The 25109-nt window shown below is 44.7% G+C and overlaps 1 protein-coding gene across 1 annotated transcript; it reads left to right on the forward strand.

Annotated features, from left to right (window-relative positions):
* Positions 1 to 41: 41 nt before the first annotated feature.
* LOC311102308 (nuclear protein 1-like) lies at positions 42 to 1371 on the forward strand. The gene is made up of 3 exons (XM_084143611.1): positions 42 to 288; positions 559 to 696; positions 931 to 1371. The coding sequence occupies exons 1-2, from the start codon at positions 189 to 191 to the stop codon at positions 684 to 686; spliced, it is 228 nt and encodes a 75-aa protein (XP_083999737.1). The 5' UTR covers positions 42 to 188; the 3' UTR covers positions 687 to 696; positions 931 to 1371.
* The last annotated feature ends 23738 nt before the right edge of the window (positions 1372 to 25109 follow it).

Below are 25109 nucleotides of genomic sequence, written 5' to 3' on the forward strand. Positions count from 1 at the left end.
ACTCATAACAAAACTGGGAGGACTCATAACAAAACAGGGAGACGTGGAGAAAGGGAGGAGCGACCATGCTTCATAAATCACATCGAGTCGAAAGAAAGACATTTGTGGGAAAATAACTGCTTTCTAAAGTTGTTTTTGTTGCTGTCCAGCGAAAAGTTAGTTTTAATTTGTTCAATAGAAGCGTCGCTATGTCAAATTTCGTAGACGTGAAGAATGTTGAGCCAACCCACTTTGAAGAACAACACTACGACGAATATGAATACTACAACATTTCAGAAAAATACACAAGTAAGAATCAGTATTTTTTTATGCTTGTTTGTGCAATGAATTATCAAGTTATGAGCAGCAAATAATGGTCGCCGCAAAAAAAATCGAAGAATCATTCAATTTCAATGGTTCGGCGGCGTTTGTTCTATGAAGAATGCTGAAGTTTCCAAACTCCTCAACATGTCGCAAGTGGCACATGTTGACTTCTACAATGTTGCATTGGGGGCAAGTGGGTGTGTTTTTTGTTTTTCAAGTCTCACAATCTGAACTGTGAACTCGCACTGTTTCCAGGTGGCGCTAGCCGCAAGGGGAGGACAAAGAAGGAAGCCAGCGACAACACCAACCGACCCAACCCCGGAGGCCACGAGCGCAAACTCGTAGAGAAACTACAGAACACTGAAAAGAAAGCCAAGGCGTGAGTAAATTGAGGTAAGGTCCCCCCATCTTTGTATGCACTTCACAATTTAAACATGGATTCTGACATCTGGGGCTCAGGTGTGGGACAAAATATAAAGTTAGCCTTTTTGGCCTACTAAATACTATTTAAAGGCATTGTTTTGTTCCTATCTTGGTACTAGGTTCCTACCACCCTTAAGTGCTCCCACGTAGCAAACGGTCAAGTAGGCAGAACCGTAACCAAAGTGCATTTGTCTTTCCTTTCAGGGCAAATCGGACAGCTAACCCTGGCAACCGACCATGGCCGCCTTGGCGACAGAACAAGATGGGCAGACAGACGGTGAACGCCAATGTAGAGGGGGGTGAATATGACGACGGATTACATGCTGCCAATGAGTTTGACTGTAGCTTCAGCGAAGGGGATGTTAGTCCTCTCCTTCATAGAGCTGATGGTACGGTCGGTGGGAGTGGCCCCCATATTGGTTGTTCACCTCAGTCATGGGTAGACCTCCACTGAAGATGATGTAGACCACCTGTGCAAGCAGTCTTCTGGGTAACCTTCCCACACAAGTTGGGAGTAATGGGGGTGGTGGCAGGCTGCATCATGTTTCAGTATCAATGTGGTTTTGTTTTTATAAACCAAAGAGGTTCTTTAAAATTGATTTATTTTACAAAGTGTATTGAAAATAAATGCTTTCATAAAATGTATTACAAGTCTTGTTTCAAAGTGGCACTCCAGTCTCCTTTACACCTCATTTAACACCTGATTTACTTAACAAAAGGCACATCTCAATAGGTGGTCCGGGTAAGTCATGGCATGGCACAAGGGGTGGAGTCTTTCCTCTAGTGTTCCTCAAGCAAGGGGGAGGCTGACATCACAACTTCCCGTCCAACCAACTCCTTGAATGCCCTATTCCTTGACGTTTGCAGTTGTCTAAACACTATTTGGCTTAAACCTATTTTTACCTTTTGGTGTGTGTACTTTACACTTAGGATATTACTTTTCCAACATCACTGGAGGACGTCTTTAATTATGAATTTGTCTTGGTGGAATGTGTCAGGGTCTACAATCTTCAAACAAGCCAATAGGTGGCAGTAACAGATTGAGTTGAGTTACAGTCCTCTCTTTAGGAATGCTCTAGTTTAGAAAATACATTTGTGCCAAAGAATTAAGGGATTACTGTAGACCTTTATTGCAAAACAGTGTGTTTGAATCAATTATTTGGTGAGGTGAATATATTTAGTATAGTTTTGTCTAAAAAGGATAACTTTTTTTAATGTTTTACCATTTTGATTAAATTCACTGAGGAGAATGGTCCTCTCTGAGGAGCCTCCACTGGTACTCAATCACTGATTTACAGTGCATTCGGAAAGTATTCAGACCCCTTGACTTTTTCCACATTTTGTTAAGTCTAGGCTCCTTAACAGCTTCTACCCCCAAGCCATAAGATTGCTGAACAATTAATCAAATGGCCAACCAGACTATTTGCATTGACCCCCCCCTCTCTGTTTTTACACTGCTGCTACTCGCTGTTTATTATCTATTTTTTTATTTATTTAACCTTTATTTAACCAGGTAAGCCAGTTGAGAACAAGTTCTCATTTACAACTGCGACCTGGCCAAGATAAAGCAAAGCTGTGCGATTAAAAACAACAACACAGAGTTACATATGGGGTAAACAAAACAAAGTAAAAAATACAAAGATAAAATATATATACAGTGTGTGCGAATGTAGTAAGTTATGGAGGTAAGGCAATAAATAGGCCATAGTGCAAAATAGTTACAATTTCGTATTAACACTGGAATGATAGATGTGCAAAAGATGATGTGCAAATAGAGATACTGGGGTGCAAATTAGCAAAATAAATAACAATATGGGGATGAGGTAGTTGGGTGGGCTAATTTCAGAATGGCTGTGTGCAGGTGCAGTGATCGGTAAGCTGCTCTGACAACTGACACTTAAAGTTAGTGAGGGAGATAAGAGTCTCCAGCTTCAGAGATTTTTGCAGTTCATTCCAGTCATTGGCAGCAGAGAACTGGAAGGAATGGCGGCCAAAGGAGGTGTTGGCTTTGGGGATGACCAGTGAGATATACCTGCTGGAGTGCAGACTACAGGTGAGTGTTGCTATGGTGACCAGTGAGCTAAGGTTAGACGGGGATTTGCCTAGCAGTGATTTATAGATGACCTGGAGCCAGTGGGTTTGCGACAAATATGTAGTGAGGGCCAGCCAACAAGAGCGTACAGGTCACAATGGTGGGTAGTATATGGGGCTTTGGTGACAAAACGGATGGCACTGTGATAGACTACATCCAATTTGCTGAGTAGAGTGTTGGAGGCTATTTTGTAAATTACATCGCCAAAGTCAAGGATCGGTAGGATAGTCAGTTTTACGAGGGCAGGTTTGGCAGAATGAGTGAAGGAAGCTTTGTTGCGAAATAGGAAGCCGATTCTAGATCTAACTTTTGATTGGATATGCTTAATGTGAGTCTGGAAGGAGAGTTACAGTCTAACCAGACACCTAGGTATTTGTAGTTGTCCACATACTCTAGGTCAGACCCGCCGAGAGTAGTGATTCTAGTCGGGTGGGCGGGTGCAAGCAGCGTTCGGTTGAAGAGCATGCATTTAGTTTTACTAGTGTTTAAGAGCAGTTGGAGGCTACGGAAGGAGTGTTGTATGGCGTTGAAGCTCGTTTGGAGGTTTGTTAACACAGTGTCCAATGAAGGGCCAGATGTATACAAAATGGTGTCGTCCGCATAGAGGTGGATCCAAGCTTCACCAGCAGCAAGAGCAACATCATTGATATACACAGAGAATAGAGTCGGCCCGAGAATTGAACCCTGTGGCACCCTCATAGAGACGGCCAGAGGTCCAGACAACAGGACCTCCGATTTGACACATTGAACTCTATCTGAGAAGTAGATCTGAACCAGGCGAGGCAGTCATTAGAGAAACCAAGGCTATTTAGTCTGCCAATAAGAATGCGGTGGTTGACAGAGTCGAAAGCCTTGGCCAGGTCAATGAAGATGGCTGCGCAGTTCTGTCTTATATCGATCGCGGTTATAATATAGTTTAGGACCTTGAGCGTGGCTGGGGTGCACCCATGACCAGCTCGGAAACCGGATTGCATAGCGGAGAAGGTACGGTGGGATTCGAAATGGTCGGTGATCTATTGTTAACTTGGCTTTCAAATACTTTCGAAAGGCAGGGCAGGATGGATATAGGTCTGTAACAGTTTGGATCTAGAGTGTCACCCCCTTTGAAGAGGGGGATGACCGCGGCAGCATTCCAATCTCTGGGGATCTCAGACGTTACGAAAGAGAGGTTGAACAGGCTAGAAATAGGGGTTGCGACAATTTCGGCGGCTAATTTTAGAAAGAAAGGGTCCAGATTGTCTAGCCCAGCTGATTTGTAGGGGTCCAGATTTTTCAGCTCTTTCAGAACATCAGCTGTCTGAATTTGTGTGAAGGAGAAGCGGGGAGGGCATGGGCAAGTTGCAGCGGAGGATGCAGAGCTGGTGGCCGGGGTAGTGGTAGCCAGGTGGAAAGCATGGCCAGCCGTAGCAAAATGCTTGTTGAAATTCTCGATTATTGTAGATTTATCGGTGGTGACAGTGTTTCCTAGCCTCAGTGCAGTGGGCAGTTGGGAGGAGGTGCTCTTATTTTCCATGGACTTTACAGTGTCCCAAAACTTTTTGGAGTTAGTGCTACAGGATGCACATTTCTGTTTGAAAATGCTAGCCTTTGCTTTCCTAACTGATTGTGTATATTGGTTCCTGACTTCCCTGAAAAGTTGCATATCGCGGGGGCTGTTCGATGCTAATGCAGTATGCCACAGGATGTTTTTGTGCTGGTCAAGGGCAGTCAAGTCTGAGGAGAACCAGGGGCTATATCTGTTCTTAGTTCTGTATTTTTTTAATGGGGCATGCTTATTTAAGATTGAGAGGAAAGCACTTTTAAAGAACAACCAGGCATCCTCTACTGACGGAATGAGGTCAATATCCATCCAGGATACCCGGGCCAGGTCAACTAGAAAGGCCTGCTCGCTAAAGTGTTCTAGGTAGCGTTTGACAGTGATGAGGGGTGGTCGTTTGACCGCGGACCCATTACGGACGCAGGCAATAAGGCAGTGATCGCTGAGATCCTGGTTGAAGACAGCGGAGGTGTATTTAGAGGGTACATTTGTCAGGGTGATATCTATGAGGGTGCCCATATTTACAGATTTAGGGTTGTACCTGGTAGGTTCGTTGATAATTTGTGTGAGATTGAGGGCATCTAGTTTAGATTGTATGTTGGCCGGGGTGTTAAGCATATCCCAGTTTAGGTCACCAAGCAGTACGAACTCTGAGGATAGATGGGGGGCAATCAGTTCACATATGGTGTCCAGGGCACAGCTCGGGGCTGATGGGGGGCTGTAGCAAGCGGCAACAGTGAGAGACTTATTTCTGGAAAGGTGGATTTTTAGAAGTAGAAGCTCAAACTGTTTGGGCACAGACCTGGATAGTACGATAGAGCTCTGCAGGCTATCTCTACAGTAGATTGCAACTCCGCCCCCTTTGGCAGTTCTATCGAGACGGAAAATGTTGTAGTTCGGGATGGAAATATCTGCATTTTTGATGGCCTTCCTAAGCCAGGATTCAGACACTGCTAGAACATCAGGGTTGGCAAAGTGTGCTAACGCAGTGAATAACTCAAACTTGGGGAGGAGGCTTCTGATGTTAACATGCAAGAAACCAAGGCTTTTACGGTTACAGAAGTCAACAAATGATAGCGCCTGGGGAGTAGGAGTGATACTGGGGGCTACAGGGCCTGGGTTAACCTCTACATCACCAGAGGAACAGAGGAGGAACATAATAAGTATACAGCTAAAGGCTTTAAGAACTGGTCTTCTAGGGCGTTGGGTACAGAGAATAAATGGGGCAGAACACGACCGCACTGCTATGCCATCTTTACCCCTACCTACATGTACAAATTACCTCGACTAACCTGTACCCCTGCACATTGACTCGGTACCGGTACCCCTGTATATAGCCTCATTATTGTTATTTTATTGTCTTACTTTTAGTATTTGTTTGATTTTTTACTTTATTTTATTTAGTAAATATTTTCTTAAAACTGCATTGTTGGTTAAGGGCTTGTAAGTAAGCATTTCACAGTAAGATCTACACCTGTTGTATTCTGCGCATGTGACAAATAAAATGTGATTTGATTTGATACAGAGTGCTGTTGAGGCTACTGTAGACCTTCATTGCAAAACAGTGTGTTTTAATCAATTATTTGGTGAGGTGAATATATTTAGTATCGTTTTATCTAAAAAGGTTAACTTTTTTAATGTTTCACTATTTTTATGAAATTCACTGAGGAGGATGGTCCTCTCCTTCCTCCTCTGAGAAGCCTCCACTGCTTGATACTTAAAACCTAAATGATACAGTCATTAATGTGGTTCTTCAATAATTATTCATAACACTTGTTGGATGTGCATTTGGCTTCCATCTGTTGCTGTCTGTTAGATGTAACAGAAAAAGCATCAAGGTAATGAGTTCATGTTTTCATATGTTTTTGTGCCTAATTGAACTTGAATTTGGAGCTCAGAAATGCAAGCACTGAAATAGGCCTACCTTTAAAATCAGACATTTTCTCAATTCGGTACTTGAAAAGTCCTTGGAATTATTGTTGTCAATTTATAATTTATAAGTTTATAAATCCTGCTCCATTTTTGTGAGTGATGTGGCCACTTTCCTTTGTTTCCCGCCGCTTCAATTGAAGGATGTTGTGGTACTCTGTTGCCGTAAAACCACGTGAGGGTATTATGAGGATGACAACATCTAACACTGGCTTCAACTTGGCTTTCCATACAAATTCTTCCATTAAAATAGGAACCTGTTTTTTGGTCACGTTCTCATAATAAAAACAGCGATGGTGAGATTAATGCTACCTCTATTCATGTATTTATTATGTGTGCCTGCATCAGCCACATAGGCTACAGAAAAAAACGCCATGCATGCATTTAGTCAGGCAATGTCCACTTTATTCTCACATATTCCAGAATGTAATAATAATTTAAATATCAAGGCATTGGCGAGGCCAAAAATAATTATTCTTAAAGTGGTAATGATCTACTTTTTATTATTTTTTTTACACTTTTTGCTTCTTGGGGGGAGGGGAGGTTCTATATTAGAAAACAACGCAAACAGGGGGGAGTGTCTATAGGAATTGATAACACTGGGCACAGGGATATTTGGCTTGAATAAAATTAAAGGAGTCCAGGAATAGAATGAAGGAATAAGACAAGGAAATAAGGAAAAAAGTATACTGTTAGGACGTCGCTGATCTACGGAAGCCCTCAAATGAGGCGATCATTAAGATGGGCCGCAAATCCTAGGAAAGTCACTAGGTTGACTTTCAGGTCAGTTCTGGGAACTGTGAGATTGTATAATATACTTTAAATTGCATGTTACCTCTCGGAATATAGTTGACGAGGTATATGTCCGATGTAGCCTCTCATTGAATATCTGCAACTCAAGGTAGCAGAAATTTAGGAAGGAATATAAAGGAAAAAGGAGCGACTTAAGCATGCTTTAGAGTATTGTATGAACGGATGCATTCTTGTTTGATTATGTGTGTGTGTGAGACAGAGAGCCTATGCGTGTGTGTACATGGGGAGGTCTCTGCTGTGTTCCAGCTGTGTGTCGACTGATGCTATGATAAGATTTATGTTAGAGATATATACACATATATGTTTTGGTTGAGAACAGGGGTTTTAGTTTTTTGTAAGGAAATATGTTAATTACGGTTAAAACCTTATGAGTCTCCATTTGAGAGAACGTTTCCAGAATTGTTAAAAATATATGAGCCCCCCGGGAGGACGTTACGGTTAAAATCTCATGAGTCTCCATTTGAGAGAACGTTTTAAACATTGTTAAAAAACTATGAGCCCCCCGGGAGGGCGTTATGATTGTATAGAGATTATTTGTAATGGATAAGAAAATAACTATACATCTGCAGATTAGAATAAGTGAAGATAAGAAACTTCGAAGTAGGATTTGTGTTCTATGTTTTGTGTTGGTTTGTGCGTTTTGTTCAGTGTTACTGTTTGTCTGTGTTGGAAAGAACGGAGGGACAGCTGGTCTGTCTGCTGTTTGACTTAGAGAAAAGTTGCTTGCAGGAGCTCCTCTCACCATGAAATCGCACTGGTGAATGAGCTGCGCATGTGTGGGATTTTAGGAATTTAGAGTTGCGCGGAGTGAGTGTGCCACTCCCCTGCCTGCACTGAGCTGCTGTGACACGCAGACTTAGAGCTGAAAAAAGAAAGGGGGGACTTTGAATACACACGAGTAAAGTATTCTGTTTGTTAAGTGGCTGTTGCTTAATTATGAAACTATTTGATTGAGATCCATTGAATTTATAAATAAGAGTTACAGTGGGGGAAAAAAGTATTTAGTCAGCCACCAATTGTGCAAGTTCTCCCACTTAAAAAGATGAGAGAGGCCTGTAATTTTCATCATAGGTACACGTCAACTATGACAGACAAATTGAGATTTTTTTTTCTCCAGAAAATCACATTGTAGGATTTTTAATGAATTTATTTGCAAATTATGGTGGAAAATAAGTATTTGGTCACCTACAAACAAGCAAGATTTCTGGCTCTCACAGACCTGTAACTTCTTCTTTAAGAGGCTCCTCTGTCCTCCACTCGTTACCTGTATTAATGGCACCTGTTTGAACTTGTTATCAGTATAAAAGACACCTGTCCACAACCTCAAACAGTCACACTCCAAACTCCGCTATGGCCAAGACCAAAGAGCTGTCAAAGGACACCAGAAACAAAATTGTAGACCTGCACCAGGCTGGGAAGACTGAATCTGCAACGGGTAAGCAGCTTGGTTTGAAGAAATCAACTGTGGGAGCAATTATTAGGAAATGGAAGTCCAGGCCCGTCTGAGGTTTGCTAGAGTGCATTTGGATGATCCAGAAGAGGATTGGGAGATTGTCATATGGTCAGATGAAACCAAAATATAACTTTTTGGTAAAAACTCAACTCGTCGTGTTTGGAGGACAAAGAATGCTGAGTTGCATCCAAAGAACACCATACCTACTGTGAAGCATGGGGGTGGAAACATCATGCTTTGGGGCTGTTTTTCTGCAAAGGGACCAGGACGACTGATCTGTGTAAAGGAAAGAATGAATGGGGCCATGTATCGTGAGATTTTGAGTGAAAACCTCCTTCCATCAGCAAGGGCATTGAAGATTAAACATGGCTGGGTCTTTCAGCATGACAATGATCCCAAACACACCGCCCGGGCAACGAAGGAGTGGCTTCGTAAGAAGCATTTCAAGGTCCTGGAGTGGCCTAGCCAGTCTCCAGATCTCAACCCCATAGAAAATCTTTGGAGGGAGTTGAAAGTCCGTGTTGCCCAGCGACAGCCCCAAAACATCACTGCTCTAGAGGAGATCTGCATGGAGGAATGGGCCAAAATACCAGCAACAGTGTGTGAAAACCTTGTGAAGACTTACAGAAAACGTTTGACCTGTGTCATTGCCAACAAAGGGTATATAACAAAGTATTGAGAAACTTTTTTGGGATAAAGTTTTTTGGGTTTACTAATTAATTGGTTTAAAATAATAATAATAATAATAAAATAATTCACAATAAAGGAATATAAAAGAGTTGTTACAATGGGGAAAAAGGACATCAAAACTATGAAAGTAATTACTCCTGTTGATGTAGTACAAAATAGTAATCCTCTAGTTAATGGTATTGCAAGGTTATCTGTAAAATGGAATAAACGTTGGCCTGACATTGAACAACCATGGCCAGTGGAAGGGACTCTTAACCCAGACGTCATCAAGATAATGCAAGTGCTTGTATCGACGTATAAGGCAGATCAAAAGAAGGGGAAAAAAGGGGAACAACGTAAAGAAAAGAGACAAAGAGAGCTGGGTGTTCTTAAGTTGTTTGAAAATGAGGGACAAAAACTGATAAAAGATACAAAAGATAAAAGAGACAGAGGTATAGAGAAAATGGCAAAAGAGGCGAAGGTAACAGAAAAACTAATGGCAGAAGTCAATACACCTTTCTCACATACGGATTCAGCAAAAAGGCCCCCACCTTATGAGGAAAAAGTAGAGTTTAAGGACGTCTATCCTCAGCTTCCAATTATCATTCAGGAGGGTGATTATTGCATCAGAGATGAAGATGAACGAATAATAGAGAGAGGACAAGCAGAAACGACCATAAAGATGAATCCAAACTCCAAAAGGAAGAAGAAAACGACATGTCTGGAAACTAAGGGTAGAGTGAGGTTCAGGAGGATGGAATTTGAAGATGATGATGATGATGATCAGAGTGATTCAGAAGAGATCATGGGTGGATATGACCCTGTGATCAGACAGAGGGTGGCCAAAGCGGAAAGAAGGGGTGATGGAAGTTGGAAGGAGAAGGATACAAGAGATCCGAGCTCTGATGAAAGTCAAGATGAAGACAGCGATGAAGATTTGGAGATTAAAGGTGCTTCATGTTCAAGAGGATTTTATCCTACAATGACTAGCACAGAAGAAATAGAAAAGATATAGATCGATGCATATCATGCTTGGATAAGGCAAATAATTTAGAAGAAGTAAGAAGATTGGAAGAACAACTCAAGAAGCTGAAGATACAGAAGGAAAAACTGCTGAAAAAGAATCTCAAAAATTGGAGAGGAAATACATATTGAGGCCAAGAAAAGGGAACACAAGTAAGAAGATGATGCCAGTGATAATTCGAGGACAGAACCTGGAGTATAAGCCTTTGCAGAATACCGATATGTCAGATATACTTGAGAAGCTGCCTACTCTTCAAGATGGAGCATATCCTTGGATTTCAAAGTTGGAAGAAATTACGGTGGGAACACAGTCTGCCATAGGAGACATTAAGAGACTTTTGGCTAATCTCCTTGGGACTCCAGGTATGGAAGACATTTTTCAGAGAGCTGGACTTCATCGATATGTGGGGACTGCGGTGAATGATCCTGAGTTGTTAGCTGCAAGTAGAAATCGGCTGTGGAGAGCACTGAAAGATACGTTTCCAACAAATGTGCATCCTGACAACATTCTGATTGACCCACTAGGACAACAAGAAAATCCGAGAGCCTATGTGTCGAGTTCATCAAGTGTGGATAAATATTACCGGAAATGATACAGATGTGAGTCAAATAGAGCAGTCAATTTTGCGAGCTAAACTGCAGATGGGACTGCCCTCACCAGTAAGGAGCAAACTGGCAGAGGTGGTTGGACTTGGAAGCATGACAAAAGGTGTCTATACAGATCATATAGCCCATCAAGTGGATCTGTACCGGAAAAAGGAACACAACCAGAAAGAACAGGACCAAGAAACTCTCAGAAAACTCAATCAAATACAACTGGTGGAGAATAAGAAGGAGAAGAAACAGGCTTTGGTTATGCAGAATCAGTGTTCACCAAATCAACAATCACTGCCACAGCTTCAACCGAACCAGGTCCAACCACAATTGTACCAGCCACCACTAGTGGGACCAGTTGTTTCATATCCACAGCCAGTTTCTGGAGAGACACAGAATTGGAGAGGAAGAGGACGAGAAGGCTTAGGAAGAGGAAGAGGAGGAAGATTTAAGCCATACTTCCAGCAATCGTCAGAAGTGTGTTATAATTGCGGACAGGTTGGTCACTTTTCCCGTGAGTGTAATGGGCCAGGAGGAAACACCAGAGGGAATTTCAGAGGAAGATACAGGGGCCAGTCAAGATCATCTGGAGGACCGGTGAACCCTTATAGGGGCCCGGAGCAAGGATTCTGGAGGTGCCCAGAAGATCCGAAAGGGGGGTGTCAGCTGGTAGCGTCAGGACCGGAAAAATATCCAACAATTGAGGTGAAAGTAAACAACCGACCATTGGAGGTGATGGCGGATAGCGGAGCTGCTTTCACCTGTGTTCGGCCTGAAGATGCTACACATCTCCCTATGTCCAGTCAACTAATTAGGACAATCGGATTTGAGGGAGTGAAACAGCTGATTCCTCTTACGGAACCAATTGAGCTCTGCTATAAAAATCAGAAAATTACAATACCCATACTGGTATCGGAACATACACCTATTGCATTGTTGGGAAGAGATGCAATGTGTAGATTGAACTGTACAATAAAATGTACGCCAGACGGCTGTCTGGTAGAAGTGCCAAAAGAAAAGGTTTACCAATTGTTGATGACGACAGAGATGGATTCTTCTTCAGTATTTTGGATTGGAAATCTCAGTGCAGATTTTTTGAAGCAGGCTAAGATATGGGAGAAATTCATTGTGGCAAACATGCCAGGTGCGAGGCTTCCAGAATATCCATTTCATTGTACGCTCAAGTATTTCAAGAATGCTGCCCAATCGAACTCAGAGGAATGGTTGAGTCATCAACCAAAGAAAGTTGAACTCAGCTCATGTTGCATAATTTTAGGACCACAAGGAGCAGCTATGAAGATAAACACAGACGATTATCTGGATAAAGAATTGAGAAGAGATTGAGAAGAGTGTGCCACATGTGACCTTGTTGGTTTCTGAAGGCTATGAGCAGAAGCAAATAGGAGAAATGATGACAGAAGCAGAGAAAGCTGTTTTTGTACCGATGAAAGAGATTTCAGAATGGCTGTGTGCAGGTGCAGTGATCGGTAAGCTGCTCTGACAACTGACGCTTAAAGTTAGTGAGGGAGATAAGAGTCTCCAGCTTCAGAGATTTTTGCAGTTCGTTCCAGTCATTGGCAGCAGAGAACTGGAAGGAATGGCGGCCAAAGGAGGTGTTGGCTTTGGGGATGACCAGTGAGATATACCTGCTGGAGCGCAGACTACAGGTGGGTGTTGCTATGGTGACCAGTGAGCTAAGGTTAGACGGGGATTTGCCTAGCAGTGATTTATAGATGACCTGGAGCCAGTGGGTTTGGCGATGAATATGTAGTGAGGGCCAGCCAACAAGAACGTACAGGTCACAATGGTGGGTAGTATATGGGGCTTTGGTGACAAAACGGATGGCACTGTGATAGACTACATCCAATTTGCTGAGTAGAGTTTTGGAGGCTATTTTGTAAATGACATCGCCGAAGTCAAGGATCGATAGGATAGTCAGTTTTACGAGGGCAGGTTTGGCAGCATGAGTGAAGGAGGCTTTGTTGCGAAATAGGAAGCCGATTCTAGATCTAACTTTTGATTGGATATGCTTAATGTGAGTCTGAAAGGAGAGTTACAGTCTAACCAGACACCTAGGTATTTGTAGTTGTCCACATACTCTAGGTCAGACCCGCCGAGAGTAGTGATTCTAGTCGGGTGGGCGGGTGCAAGCAGCGTTCGGTTGAAGAGCATGCATTTAGTTTTACTAGTGTTTAAGAGCAGTTGGAGGCTACGGAAGGAGTGTTGTATGGCATTGAAGCTCGTTTGGAGGTTTGTTAACACAGTGTCCAATGAAGGGCCAGATGTATACAAAATGGTGTCGTCCGCATAGAGGTGGATCCAAGCTTCACCAGCAGCAAGAGCAACATCATTGATATACACAGAGAATAGAGTCGGCCCGAGAATTGAACCCTGTGGCACCCTCATAGAGACGGCCAGAGGTCCAGACAACAGGCCCTCCGATTTGACACATTGAACTCTATCTGAGAAGTAGTTGGTGAACCAGGCGAGGCAGTCATTAGAGAAACCAAGGCTATTTAGTCTGCCAATAAGAATGCGGTGGTTGACAGAGTCGAAAGCCTTGACCAGGTCAACGAAGATGGCTGCGCAGTACTGTCTTTTATCGATTGGCGATTTGGAGGAGTGAAGATCAGCGATTTCTCAAAATCATGATTTCGGTTCAAGGACAAGGACAGCCACAAGCTGAACGGATGACACATGAATCTATTTGCAGTGCGAAGATGGATTCAGACCCTATGAAAGAGGAGATGTTGCAACAAGTTCCAGAATGTTTGTGGTCTCAACACAGTACCGATATTGGACTTGTGAAATCAGCCCAACCGGTGAAAGTTGAACTTCGACCAGGAGCCAGACCTCCTTGGAAGAATCAGTATCCATTGAAAGATGAAGCAATCCAAGGGATCGAACCACAAATTGAAGGACTTTCGAAAGCAGGTGTTTTGAGGACAACAAAAAATCCTAAGAGTAACACGCCTTTGTTGCCTGTGAAGAAACCCGATGAAACTTATCGTGTGGTTCATGATTTGAGAGCGGTGAATGAGGTAGTGACTGATTTTCCAACAGAAGTGCCAGACCTGCATACCTTGTTAGCCCAAATTCCTCCTGATGCGACACATTTCACAGTGTTAGACTTATGTGGTGCATTGTTTAGTGTTCCACTTAGTGTAGAAAGTCAGGGTTTATTTGGGTTCACATATAAGGGACAGTTCTATGAGTACAGTAGGTTGCCACAGGGGTTCAAGCATAGCCCGCACATTTTCAATAAAGTACTGAAGAAAGATTTGGTAGGGATAGATCAGATATTGCAAAGCACTGTCATTCAGTACATTGATGATATAATTATCTGCTCACAGAATGAGGAAACATGTCATAAAGACTCAATTAACCCTCCCGTTGTCCTAGGGTCAAAATGACCCGCCACTGTGTTGAACCAACTTTATTTAATTTTTATATTTTTTGGATCATTTGTGAGAAGGAGGCAGTGATACTTTCTTTAAAGTCTCACTGCCTCCTTCTCACAAATGATCCCCAAAATATAAAAATTAAATAAAGTTGGTTCAACACAGTGGCGGGTCATTTTGACCCTAGGACAACGGGAGGGTTAAATTGCTACAGGTATTGGCAGAAAAGGGGCATAAGGTTTCACAGAAAAAGTTGCAATATTGCCAGGAGAATGTTGTTATTTGGGTCAGAAAATAACGCATGGACACAGAAGCATTTCGGACAGTCAATTGGAAGCTATTCGTAAGGCTCCGAAGCCTAGAACTGTCAGAGAGATGATGACATTTCTTGGTATTGCTGGTTATTCTTCAGCTTGGGTTAAGAGCTATGCTAGTTTGACGGGACCTTTGAGAGCTATGGTTAAAGATACTGGGAGTGGTCAACTCCATAGCAATCTTTCATTTACATTACATTTCAGTCATTTAGCAGACGCTCTTATCCAGAGCGACTTACAGTTAGTGAATACATATTTTTTTTATACTGGCCCCCCGTGGGAATCAAACCCACAACCCTGGCGTTGCAAACGCCATGCTCTATCAACTGAGCTACATCCCTGCCGGCCATTCCCTCCCCTACCCTGGACGACGCTGGGCCAATTGCGCGCCGCCCAATGGGTCTCCCGGTCGCGGCCGGCTGCGACAGAGCCTGGATTTGAACCGGGATCTCTAGTGGCACAGTTAGCACTGCGATGCAGTGCCTTAGACCACTGCGCCACTCGGGAGACAGGACACAGGAAGGCCTTGTGGCATTGGAAACGATCAAACAGAGGTTACAGGAGGCACCTGCACTCACACTACCAGACTACTCTAAGAATGTTTTGCTATATGTGTCTTCTTCTACTGGAGGTAAATATGCATGTGCAGTTCTTTGTCAACCGACAGGTACAGGGACGAATCCTCAGCCTATTTCCTACTACTCTACTGCCTATTCAGAAGTAGAACTAGGGCTACCACTGTGCTACAGAGCAATGGTGGGAGTATATTCAATGTATGACAAAGCATCATCTGTTACGATGGGTTACCCAGTAACAATTCTTACCCATCATAGTCTCAGAAATCTTCTGAACTATGGGAAATATACATTGACTATGCCTAGGCTCAGAGACTATGTCACGGATTCGGCCGAGGCTGCTCCTCCTCCTTGCTCGGGCAGGCTTCGGCGTTCGTCGTCCCCGGAGTACTAGCTGCCACCGTTGAATGTTATCGATGTTTGTTTGGTTTTGTCTTCCTTGTACACCTGTTTCCATTTAGTGTTCATTATGTCCCCTATAAGTTTCTCGTTTTGTTTGTAGTTAGTTGTGTGTAATTGCACGCCTGTCTGTTGGGGTTTGTTGGTTTTTGCATTCTCGTGTTCAAGAGTAGTTTCGCACTGTTTGCGCATCTCTTGTATTTAGTGTTTTACGCAGGGTCTGCGTATCACTCGCCTCCGTCGTTTGAGGCTCTTTATTTTGTATTTGTCCTTTTCCTGACTAGTAAAGTCTGTTTGGATTAAGCTTCTGTGTCCTGCGCCTGACTCCACCACCACATCGACATCAGTACCACTGACAGAATTACACACCACTATGGAGTCAGCAGGAGCAGCAGCGGCACCCGAGTCGCTGGAGGATCGAGTCAGCGGTCAAGACGCCAGGATCCAGCAACTCGGATCCGCCCTGCATGAGGTGATCAACACTCTGCGCCGATGGGAGACCGGAGGAGTGCCCACACCTCCTCCAACCTTACCACCACCATCGGTCAGTCCTCCCATCCCAGCTCCGGAATCCAGTGGGATTCGGCTCTCGCTCCCGAGGGCGTATGATGGCACCGCAGCCGGGTGTCAGGGGTTCCTCCTGCATACACCCGGCGCCCTCGGGATACGAGAGCGTTTCCGCCCTCATCTCCTGTCTCTCCGGCAAGGCGTTGGAGTGGGCCAACGCCGAATGGAGGGGAATAGACGCCGCCACCATCACCTACGCGGAGTTCTCCCGCCGCTTCAGGGCAGTGTTCGACCATCCACCTGAGGGGAAAGCGGCGGGGGAGCGTCTATTCCACCTCCGACAGGGGAAGAGGAGCGCACAGGAGTTTGCCCTGGAATTCCGGACTCTAGCGGCGGATGCGGGGTGGAATGAGCGGGCCCTCATCGACCACTATCGATGCAGTCTACGGGAGGACGTTCGTCGAGAGCTGGCCTGCAGGGACACCAACCTATCGTTCGACCAGTTGGTGGACATGTCCATCCGTCTCGATACCCTGCTGGCCACCCGCGGACGTCCCGAGTTGGGGCCGTCCATTCCATCCTCCAGCACCTCCGAGCCGAGCCCTATGGAGCTCGGGGGTGCTGGCACTAGAGAGAGGAGGAGAGGGAGCCCGAGGGGGGCCGTCCCCTGCACCAACTGTGGCCGTGGAGGGCACACTGCGGCTAGGTGCTGGGGAGGGTCTCCAGGGGGACGGGACAACAGGCCACGCACTGGGGAGTCATTTCAGGTGAGTAGGCGCCCCACTTACCCAGAGATCTCTGTTGTTCACTTATGTATACCTGTAAGATTTCCTCAGGTTTCACCTCATTCCCAGCATAAGGCGCTAGTCGATTCAGGCGCAGCTGGGAATTTTGTTGATCGGAATTTTTGTATAAGGTTAGGGATTCCCCTCCTTCCTGTTGATACTCCCTTCCCTGTCCATGCACTAGATAGCCGCCCGTTGGGATCGGGGTTGATTAGAGAGGTCACAGCACCACTTAAGATGAGTACGCAGGGGGGTCATGAGGAAACTATTCAGTTATATCTGATCGACTCTCCTGCGTATCCTGTGGTGCTGGGGCTTCCCTGGTTAATTACCCATAATCCCTCCATTTCGTGGCAACAGAGGGCTCTCAAGGAGTGGTCTGCCCAGTGTGTAGGGCGATGTCTAGGTGTTTCCGTGGGGGCGACCTCGGTGGAGAGTCCGAACCAAGTGCCCGCAATGCACATTCCCCCTGAGTATGAGGATTTAGCACTCGTGTTTAGCAAAACGAGGGCGACGCGGTTGCCTCCTCATTGACAGGGGGATTGTGCGATAGACCTCCAGACAGGAGCAGCGCTTCCGCGGAGCCATGTGTATCCTCTGTCTCAAGAGGAGAAGGTGGCTATGGAGACATACATAGCCGAGTCTCTGAGACAGGGATACATACGGCCCTCCACTTCCCCTGCGTCCTCGAGTTTCTTTTTTGTGAAGAAGAAGGATGGAGGGTTGCGCCCGTGTATTGATTACCATAGTCTCAATCAGATCACTGTGAAATACAGTTATCCACTCCCTCTGATTGCGAGTATGACGGAATCATTACACGTAGCAAGTTTCTTCACAAAACTGGATCTCAGGAGCGCCTACAACTTGGTGCGCATTAGGGAGGGAGATGAATGGAAGACAGCATTTAGTACCACCTCGGGTCATTATGAGTATCTCGTCATGCCATACGGGTTAATGAATGCTCCTTCAGTCTTCCAATCCTTTGTGGACGAGATCTTCCGGGACATGCATGAGCAAGGTGTGGTAGTGTACATTGACGACATTCTAGTGTACTCTTCTACACGAGCCGAGCATGTAGCCCTGGTGCGCCGAGTGTTGGGGAGGCTGTTGGAGCACGACTTGTATGTCAAGGCAGAGAAATGTCTGTTTTTCCAGGAGTCTGTCTCCTTTTTGGGTTATCGGTTGTCCGCGTCAGGGTTGAAGATGGAGGTTGACCGAGTGTCAGCCGTGCGTAATTGGCAAACCCCAACCACGGTTAAAGAGGTGCAGCAGTTTTTGGGTTTTGCCAATTACTACCGGAGGTTTATCCGGGGTTTTGGACCGGTGGCAGCTCCCATAACTTCCCTGCTGAAGGGGGGCCCGGTGCGTTTGCAGTGGTCAGCTGAGGCGGACAGGGCATTTGGGAGACTGAAGGACCTGTTCACTTCGGCTCCGGTGCTGGCGCATCCGGACCCCGCTTTACCATTCCAGGTAGAGGTGGACGCGTCAGAGGCCGGTATTGGGGCCGTACTGTCGCAACGGTCCGGCACGCCACCTAAACTCCGCCCCTGTGCTTTTTATTCCAAGAAGCTCAGCCCAGCGGAGCGAAATTATGACGTAGGGGACAGGGAGCTGTTAGCCGTGGTACAGGCCCTAAAGGTGTGGAGGCATTGGCTTGAGGGGGCTCAACACCCTTTTCTCATTTTGACTGACCACCGTAACCTGGAGTACATCCGGGCAGCTAGGAGATTGAACCCTCGTCAGGCTCGGTGGAACATGTTTCTAACCCGGTTCATATTTAAAATAACTTACATCCCTGGGTCCCAGAACGGTAAGGCAGACGCCCTGTCCCGGCGGTATGACACAGAGGAGAGGTCCATTGAGCCCACTCCCATACTGCCAGAGTCTTGTCTGGTGGCACCGGTGGTGTGGGAGGTCGATGCGGAAATCGAGCGGGCGTTGCGTACCGACCCTAGTCCCCCAGAGTGTCCTGTGGGTCGGACGTACGTTCCGCTCGAGGTTCGGGATCGTCTGATTTATTGGGCTCATACGTCCCCCTCCTCTGGACATCCAGGTATTGGCCGGACAGTGCACTGCCTTAGCGCTAAGTACTGGTGGCCAACGTTAGCTAGGGATGTGAGGGTTTATGTCTCCTCCTGCTCGGTGTGCGCCCAGTGTAAGGCGCCTAGACACCTGCCCAGGGGGAAGTTACAACCCCTGCCCGTTCCACAACGGCCATGGTCTCACCTCTCGGTGGATTTCGTTACAGACCTTCCCCCCTCTCAGGGGAATACCACTATACTGGTCGTTGTGGATCGGTTCTCTAAGGCCTGTTGTCTCCTCCCAATGCCGGGTCTCCCTACTGCCCTACAGACCGCTGAGGCACTGTTCACCCACGTCTTTCGGCACTACGGGGTGCCCGAGGATATAGTGTCTGATCGAGGTCCCCAGTTCACCTCCAGAGTCTGGAGGGCGTTCATGGAGCGCTTGGGGGTCTCGGTGAGCCTTACCACGGGGTACCACCCAGAGAGCAATGGGCAGGTAGAAAGAGTGAACCAGGATGTGGGTAGGTTTCTGAGATCTTATTGCCAGGGCCGGCCGGAGGAGTGGGCGAGGTATATCCCCTGGGCAGAGATGGCACAGAACTCTCTCCGCCACTCCTCCACCAACCTAACCCCTTTCCAGTGTGTATTAGGGTATCAGCGATCTGGCACCATGGCATCAGAGCCAGATCGAGGCTCCTGCGGTGGATGAGTGGGTGCGGCGCTCGGAGGAGACGTGGAACGCTGCACACGTCCATCTGCAGTGGGCCATCCGTCGACAAAAGGCGAGCGCCGATCTCCACCGCAGTGAGGGTCCAGTGTACGCACCTGGAGATCGAGTCTGGCTCTCGACTCGAAACCTGCCCCTCCGCCTGCCCTGCCGGAAGCTGGGTCGGCGGTTTGTGGGGCCATTTAAAGTCCTGAGGAGATTGAACGAGGTGTGTTACAGGTTACAACTGCCTATTGATTATCACATTAACCCCTCGTTCCATGTGTCTCTTCTCAGGCCGGTGGTAGCTGGTCCACTCCAGGACTGTGAGATAAGAGAGACTCCTCCGCCCCCACTGGACATCGAGGGGGCTCCGGCATACACAGTTCGGTCCATCTTGGATTCGAGACGTCGGATGGGGGGTCTCCAATATCTCGTGGAGTGGGAGGGTTACGGCCCGGAGGAACGGTGCTTTGTGCCGAGGAGGGACATCTTAGATCCATCCCTCCTGACTGAGTTCCACCGTGGTCATCCCACGCACCCTGCTCCGCGTCCTCCTGGTCGTCCTCGAGGCCGGGGTCGGCGCACGGCTGGAGCCGCGCGTCAAGGGGGGGGGGGGGGGGGGGGTACTGTCACGGATTCGGCCGAGGCTGCTCCTCCTCCTTGCTCGGGCAGGCTTCGGCGTTCGTCGTCCCCGGAGTACTAGCTGCCACCGTTGAATGTTATCGATGTTTGTTTGGTTTTGTCTTCCTTGTACACCTGTTTCCATTTAGTGTTCATTATGTCCCCTATAAGTTTCTCATTTTGTTTGTAGTTAGTTGTGTGTAATTGTACGCCTGTCTGTTGGGGTTTGTTGGTTTTTGCATTCTCGTGTTCAAGAGTAGTTTCGCACTGTTTGCGCATCTCTTGTATTTAGTGTTTTACGCACGGTCTGCGTATCACTCGCCTCCGTCGTTTGAGGCTCTTTATTTTGTATTTGTCCTTTTCTTGACTAGTAAAGTCTGTTTGGATTAAGATAAATTGTGTGCTGGCTATGCAGTAGTTAAAGCCCAAGGAACTGGATTTGTTGTTGAAAAGGCTGAAGTAATACCACAGCCTGCGTCTGCACAACTTGCTGAACTTGTGGGGCTAACAGAAGTGTGTTTGTTAGCAGAAGGAAAGTGAGTGACGATATATACTGATTCTGCATATGCACATAGTGTATGTCATTTGTTTGGAGCAGTGTGGAAAGGTCGAGGGTTTAAGAAAACGGATGGTTCTCCAATACAACATCATGCGCAAATAATGAAATTGTTGCATGCTATGATGAAGCCTAAAGAGATAGCGATAGCTAAGTGTGCAGCTCATAAAACCGATGTGTCAAAAGTCACACAAGGGAACAAAGCTGCTGATGAAGCTGCAAAAGCCGTCACAGGAGCGGACAAATTGGGCAAAGTTTTTCTGGTCACTCATGGAGTGGACTTGGAAGACAAAACATTTCAAAAAATTGGGGAAAAAAATTAGATCAAAATGTTCGGAAAACTAGGGTTGATGTAACTCTAGGAAATTTTGAATATCTGATTGTGAGATAATTTTCACATTTCTTTGCATGTTGTTGTGATATTTAGTATTTTCTTATGAATCAAAGGGGGGAAATGGAATGTGATTCATTTTATATATCATTTTTATATTATTTTTGATATTGATGTTTTAATTTGCATGTGTTGTTTTGCAAAATATACTGTTTGGTCTTTTCTTTTCTTCCAGAAGTATATGGGGATGTATAGAGTGGGATTCAAATACTCAAACATGGACAATATGAATGGACTGGAGGAAGTGGAACAAGGAAGGTGTGGAAATGTTCAGATTTCATCATCGACGTTACATTGAAAGTCGACACTGCTGAGGAGATGCAGTGTAGTGGACTACATACCAGTGTTTGCAATGATTTATATACATATTTGCATGTGTAATACATAATTTGTGTCATATTCTTTCTGTATTAATTTTTTGAAGAATTATGTTTTCTGTTGTTGGGTACATGTGGGGACCTCAGATGTTTTTGTTTTTTTCGTGGATGCTTAGGGATATTGGGTCTAGGCAGGGACAGAGAGAATCCACAGGAGGGTCCGATGGGTCGACCAGCCTGAATGTGGACATTTTTGATTGTATTTTGTTTTCTGAGGTTTTCATGTGTATTCAATTGCATCATAGCTTAAAATACATTGATAAATATGTATAAATTGATCTGGAGTACTTAGGTGGTCGCCTGGGGCAGAGGGGCCGTGAGAGAATTTTCCTGTCTTGATTGATTGATGGATATTTGGAATGAAAGCTGCCTGACAGGTTTTTCGCTCTTACACTCCATAACAATTTGTTTACACTCCACAAAAATGTGTCTATATAAAAATGTGTTTACTCTCCATAAATTTTGTTTTATTGCTAAAGTTACTCAAGAAGAAAAATTGTTATTTGTCATAATCCTATTCTTTTTTTTTTCGAGACTTAATTAGTCTCGAAGGGGGGAAATATGTAGTATCTGAACAGTTTATAATTTTGGCTGACGTTTGCAAATGGTGTGTTAGATTTACTTTACTTTGCCTTGCTGAAACATCTGGAAAGCATTACAGTGATTGGTCTATTCAAAACACCCATATTATGTTACATAGGATAAATACCATGTTTGAACAAAGGACTGGGAGAATAATCATTTTTAGATTGGGTTAGTTGTTCTCCGGATTTCTGCAGAAATCTGTAAATTGATGCTGGAACCTTTGATATAATAAACCTTTATAATCAGGTACAGTGTCAGCGGATTTCTTGTCTACACAGCATATCAGCATCGTTGTCACAACACCACAGTAATGAAAACGTATATATGGAACACGGGGGAATATACACCCACTGTAGCCTTTTTCTGCATGTACATACAAACACACACAGTTGTCAAATCCCCCCTGCTGTCTTCTGAGAGTGTACCTCAGCATAACTAACTAATCGGATTATATAAATCACCCCATCAGGCCTCTTGAAAATAGACACACACACACACACACACTTGCATGATCAAACAAACAGAGGTATTGTCAACACACACAAACAGACAGATGTTTGCTCATTTCATGCTCGGACTTAACAGGTGATAAAAACAGAGGACAAGGCTGCGTTTACACAGGCAGCCCAATTCTGATCTTTTTTCACTAATTGGTCTTTTGACCAATCAGATCAGCTCTTTTGCCACTGGGCAAAAGATGAGAATTTGACTGCCTGTGTAAACGCAACCATAGTTTGGGACAAGTGATTGGTTTGTTGATGAATTATAGATGTTTCTGGCATCATACATACATAAATAAGCAGGGTTGTCTAGATTACTTTCTAAATGTAATCAGTTACAGTTACTAGTTACCTGTCCAAAATTGTAATCAGTAACGTAACTTGGATTACCCAAACTCAGTAACGTAATCTGATTACATTCAGTTACTTTTAGATTACTTTCCCCTTAAGAGGCATTAGAAGAAGACAAAAATGTATGTTACCAATTTAACCACATCTATTGCAGGATAAATTAATGTTAAAGTTTACATTGCTGGCCATACAGTGGGGAAAAAAAGTATTTAGTCAGCCACCAATTGTGCAAGTTCTCCCACTTAAAAAGATGAGAGAGGCCTGTAATTTTCATCATAGGTACACGTAAACTATGACAGACAAATTGAGAAAAAAAATCCAGAAAATCACATTGTAGGATTTTTAATGAATTTATTTGCAAATTATGGTGGAAAATAAGTATTTGGTCAATAACAAAAGTTTCTCAATACTTTGTTATATACCCTTTGTTGGCAATGACACAGGTCAAACGTTTTCTGTAAGTCTTCACAAGGTTTTCACACACTGTTGCTGGTATTTTGGCCCATTCCTCCATGCAGACCTCCTCTAGAGCAGTGATGTTTTTGGGGCTGTCACTGGGCAACACAGACTTTCAACTCCCTCCAAATATTTTCTATGGGGTTGAGATCTGGAGACTGGCTAGGCCACTCCAGGACCTTGAAATGCTTCTTACGAAGCCACTCCTTCATTGCCCGGGCGGTGTGTTTGGGATCATTGTCATGCTGAAAGACCCAGCCACATTTAATCTTCAATGCCCTTGCCGATGGAAGGAGGTTTTCACTCAAAATCTCACGATACATGGCCCCATTCATTCTTTCCTTTACACGGATCAGTCGTCCTGGTCCCTTTGCAGAAAAACAGCCCCAAAGCATGATGTTTCCACCCCCATGCTTCACAGTAGGTATGATGTTCTTTGGATGCAACTCAGCATTCTTTGTCCTCCAAACACGACGAGTTGAGTTTTTACCAAAAAGTTATATTTTGGTTTCATCTGACCATATGACATTCTCCCAATCCTCTTCTGGATCATCCAAATGCACTCTAGCAAACTTCAGACGGGCCTGGACATGTACTGGCTTAAGCAGGGGGACACGTCTTGCACTGCAGGATTTGAGTCCCTGGCGGCGTAGTGTGTTACTGATGGTAGGCTTTGTTACTTTGGTCCCAGCTCTCTGCAGGTCATTCACTAGGTCCCCCCGTGTGGTTCTTGGATTTTTGCTCACCGTTCTTGTGATCATTTTGACCCCACGGGGTGAGATCTTGCGTGGAGCCCCAGATCGAGGGAGATTATCAGTGGTCTTGTATGTCTTCCATTTCCTAATAATTGCTCCCACAGTTGATTTCTTCAAACCAAGCTGCTTACCTATTGCAGATTCAGTCTTCCCAGCCTGGTGCAGGTCTACAATTTTGTTTCTGGTGTCCTTTGACAGCTCTTTGGTCTTGGCCATAGTGGAGTTTGGAGTGTGACTGTTTGAGGTTGTGGACAGGTGTCTTTTATACTGATAACAAGTTCAAACAGGTGCCATTAATACAGGTAACGAGTGGAGGACAGAGGAGCCTCGTAAAGAAGAAGTTACAGGTCTGTGAGAGCCAGAAATCTTGCTTGTTTGTAGGTGACCAAATACTTATTTTCCACCATAATTTGCAAATAAATTCATAAAAAATCCTACAATGTGATTTTCTGGAATTTTTTTTCTCAATTTGTCTGTCATAGTTGACGTGTACCTATGATGAAAATTACAGGCCTCTCTCATCTTTTTAAGTGGGAGAACTTGCACAATTGGTGGCTGACTAAATACTTTTTTCCCCCACTGTATATGGATGTTACATTTTACTTTTTGTGTTGGTTATGTAGGTTTCTTCTAACCCATCGCTTTCTACTTCATATAATAATACGATTAAATTATATCTTTACATTAAAAACCAAAGTCTATCAGAATTCCAGTCATTCCAATAAATGTTATACCCCTTGATCTTCAAGAATAGGACTTGGAAATATGGAAGTATAGATTAGCCAAATTGTTTTACCTGAGCATAACCCCAAAACTAAGGACTTATTAGCCAGGAATACTCTCTTGTTTATGATTTTGTTGTCATGGAGGACTGATTGGGCTCATTGATTCGAGTTAAATAAATGCTTTGATAAAATATTTGATTTGTTTAACACCTTTTTGGTTTCTAAATGATTCCATATGTGTT

Source organism: Coregonus lavaretus, assembly GCF_964263955.1.
Source record: "Coregonus lavaretus genome assembly, chromosome: 2".
NCBI classification, from domain to species: domain Eukaryota; kingdom Metazoa; phylum Chordata; class Actinopteri; order Salmoniformes; family Salmonidae; genus Coregonus; species Coregonus lavaretus.

Coding starts and splice junctions, on each gene's coding strand:
- LOC311102308 (XM_084143611.1), top strand. CDS start 189: ATGTCAAATTTCGTAGACGTGAAGAATGTTGAGCCAACCCACTTTGAA. Junction 289..558: donor CATTTCAGAAAAATACACAA/GTAAGAATCAGT, acceptor CACTGTTTCCAG/GTGGCGCTAGCCGCAAGGGG.